Consider the following 2,195-nt stretch of genomic DNA (forward strand, 5'->3'; position numbering starts at 1 on the left):
ACACTTGGTCCTGAAGTTTGAGTCCAAGCTCAAAAGTTAGGAACTTGGTCCTTAATTTGATTCCATGTTCAAAAATTAAGGACACTTGGTCCTAAACATTGAATTCCAAGTTAAAAAGTTAAGGACACTTGGTCCTTAACTTTGAGTTACAAGTTCAAAAGTTAAGGACACTTGGTCCTGAACTTTGAATTCCAAGTTCAAAAGTTAAGGACACTTGGTCTTGAAGTTTGAGTTCCAAGCTCAAAAGTTATGGACACTTGGTCCTTAACTTTAATTTCCAATTTCAAAAGTTGAGGACACTTTGTCCTTAACTTTGGATTCCAAGTTCGAAAGTTAAGGACACTTGGTCCTGAACTTTGAATTCCAAGGTAAAAAGTTAAGGACATTAGGTCCTGAACTTTGAATTCCAAGTTCAAAAGTTAAGGACACGTTGTCCTTAACTTTGAATTCCATGTCCAAAAGTTAAGGACACTTTGTCCTGAACTTTGAATTCCAAGTTACAAAGTTAAGGACATTTCCAAGTTCAAAAGTTAAGGACACTTGGTCCTGAAGTTTGAGTTCCAAGCTCAAAAGTTAAGGACACTTGGTCCTGAAGTTTGAGTTCTAAGTTAAAAAGTTAAGGACACTTGGTCCTGAAGTTTGAGTTCCAAGTTAAAAAGTTAAGGACACTTAGTCCTTAACTTTGATTTCCAAGTTCAAAAGTTAAGGACACTTGGTCCTGAAGTTTGAGTTCCAAGCTCAAAAGTTAAGGACACTTGGTCCTGAAGTTTGAGTTCCAAGTTAAAAAGATAAGGACACTTGGTGCTTAACTTTGATTTTCGCGTTCAAAAGTTAAGGACACTTGGTCCTGAAGTTTGAGTTCCAAGCTCAAAAGTTAAGGACACTTGGTCCTGAAGTTTGAGTTCCAAGCTCAAAAGTTAAGAACACTTGGTCCTTAACTAATACTTACAAGCTCAATACACTTAATTTAGGGATTGCAAAAGGACAAATCAATACTTGACAGAAATAAAGAAATTAATAGTATGATGCCTTCATATTACTTCTGAGACTGTAATTTAGCATAGCTGTGACCAAAAATTATGCTATGCAAACAAAATAAAAGTGCTTTGTGAACAGTTTACAAGATTTTTCAGAATTCATATGCTTTCTTTACAGCAATTTTATACAAAAAATCAACTACAACTAACTTTCTTTACAACTAAACTACAGCTCCTTTGGGCAGGAAGTTTCATTTTCACTATCATAGTCGTCGCCGACATTTTCTGGTGGTGTATCATAACCAAAATCTCTTTTCCACTCTCCATGTGCCCAAAGATTTGCTACAAGTTCTTTTCTAAAGTTTGTTATGTCTTCAGGTTGGAATTTCTCCACATCCTTTCCCATCATCAACAACTCCACATACTTGATAAGGAATGCACCACAATCAGTCCTAAGAAAAATGTAAGATATGGAGTCAATTAAACAATATCTTTAATAAAATAAATCTAAAGTACATATAAATTATATAGCAAATGACAACACGTACGATCCAGTTTGGTGTGGTGATCTTTGCCACTGAATATCAAATTTGTTGAATGCATTTCCAAAAGACTTGTGATTTTTCTCAAACTGTGAGAACTTTAGCAAGTGGGGGATCATGCGTGCATACATTTCAATGTGATTCATTCCTTCCTCATATGGCTCACTATATATGAAATCGTACACATCAATCTTTTTCTCATTTAAGTCCAATACCCCCAAAAGAAAATGTGTCACAGCATCATCATCTTCTGAAGGAAGCCGACATGTAAAAAAGATTTTGTCAACCTCTGTCCAAGCAATTCCACATATACGACTGTCACCCCACACATATGGTGTCAGAAACAATTGATTATCACCACACCAAAACTCATCTGTAGCATCTTCATTGAAATCCTTATATACAAGTACCATATAGTTATCAAAAAGTATATCTGTAGTTGTGCAACGAAAAGGATGGGCGCGAGGGTGGCAGCATTCCTTCTTTCTCAAATAATACAGGGGAATGTCAATATGCTTCATAAAAAGCCAAAAAAATAAAATAAATCCATCAGTCATAAATAACTAAAAACAATAAATTAAGAATAAAGAAAATAAATGCCTTGCGAATTATCAAACCTTATCATCAAGTAAAAAATTACTATCTGAAAGCTCAAGGAAGAATATTTTGCTACTGA

General features: G+C 34.9%; 1 protein-coding gene across 1 annotated transcript; it reads right to left on the reverse strand.

Moving 5' to 3' along the window:
- Positions 1-1,203: 1,203 nt before the first annotated feature.
- Positions 1,204-1,932, reverse strand: LOC109217422. Its single transcript, XM_019381661.1, has 2 exons — positions 1,526-1,932; positions 1,204-1,429 (listed from the first exon to the last, which is right to left on the reverse strand). Exons 1-2 carry the CDS (start codon positions 1,930-1,932, stop codon positions 1,204-1,206), a joined length of 633 nt encoding a protein of 210 aa, XP_019237206.1.
- Positions 1,933-2,195: the final 263 nt, after the last annotated feature.

This window comes from Nicotiana attenuata, unplaced genomic scaffold (genome assembly GCF_001879085.1).
Source record: "Nicotiana attenuata strain UT unplaced genomic scaffold, NIATTr2, whole genome shotgun sequence".
Taxonomy (NCBI): domain Eukaryota; kingdom Viridiplantae; phylum Streptophyta; class Magnoliopsida; order Solanales; family Solanaceae; genus Nicotiana; species Nicotiana attenuata.

Excerpts from the sequence above, each read along its gene's own strand:
- LOC109217422 (XM_019381661.1), bottom strand. The coding sequence starts at position 1,932 with ATGGTACTTGTATATAAGGATTTCAATGAAGATGCTACAGATGAGTTT. Across the intron at positions 1,430-1,525 it reads TCACCACACCAAACTGGATC|GACTGATTGTGGTGCATTCC; the intron begins GTACGTGTTGTC and ends CATTTTTCTTAG.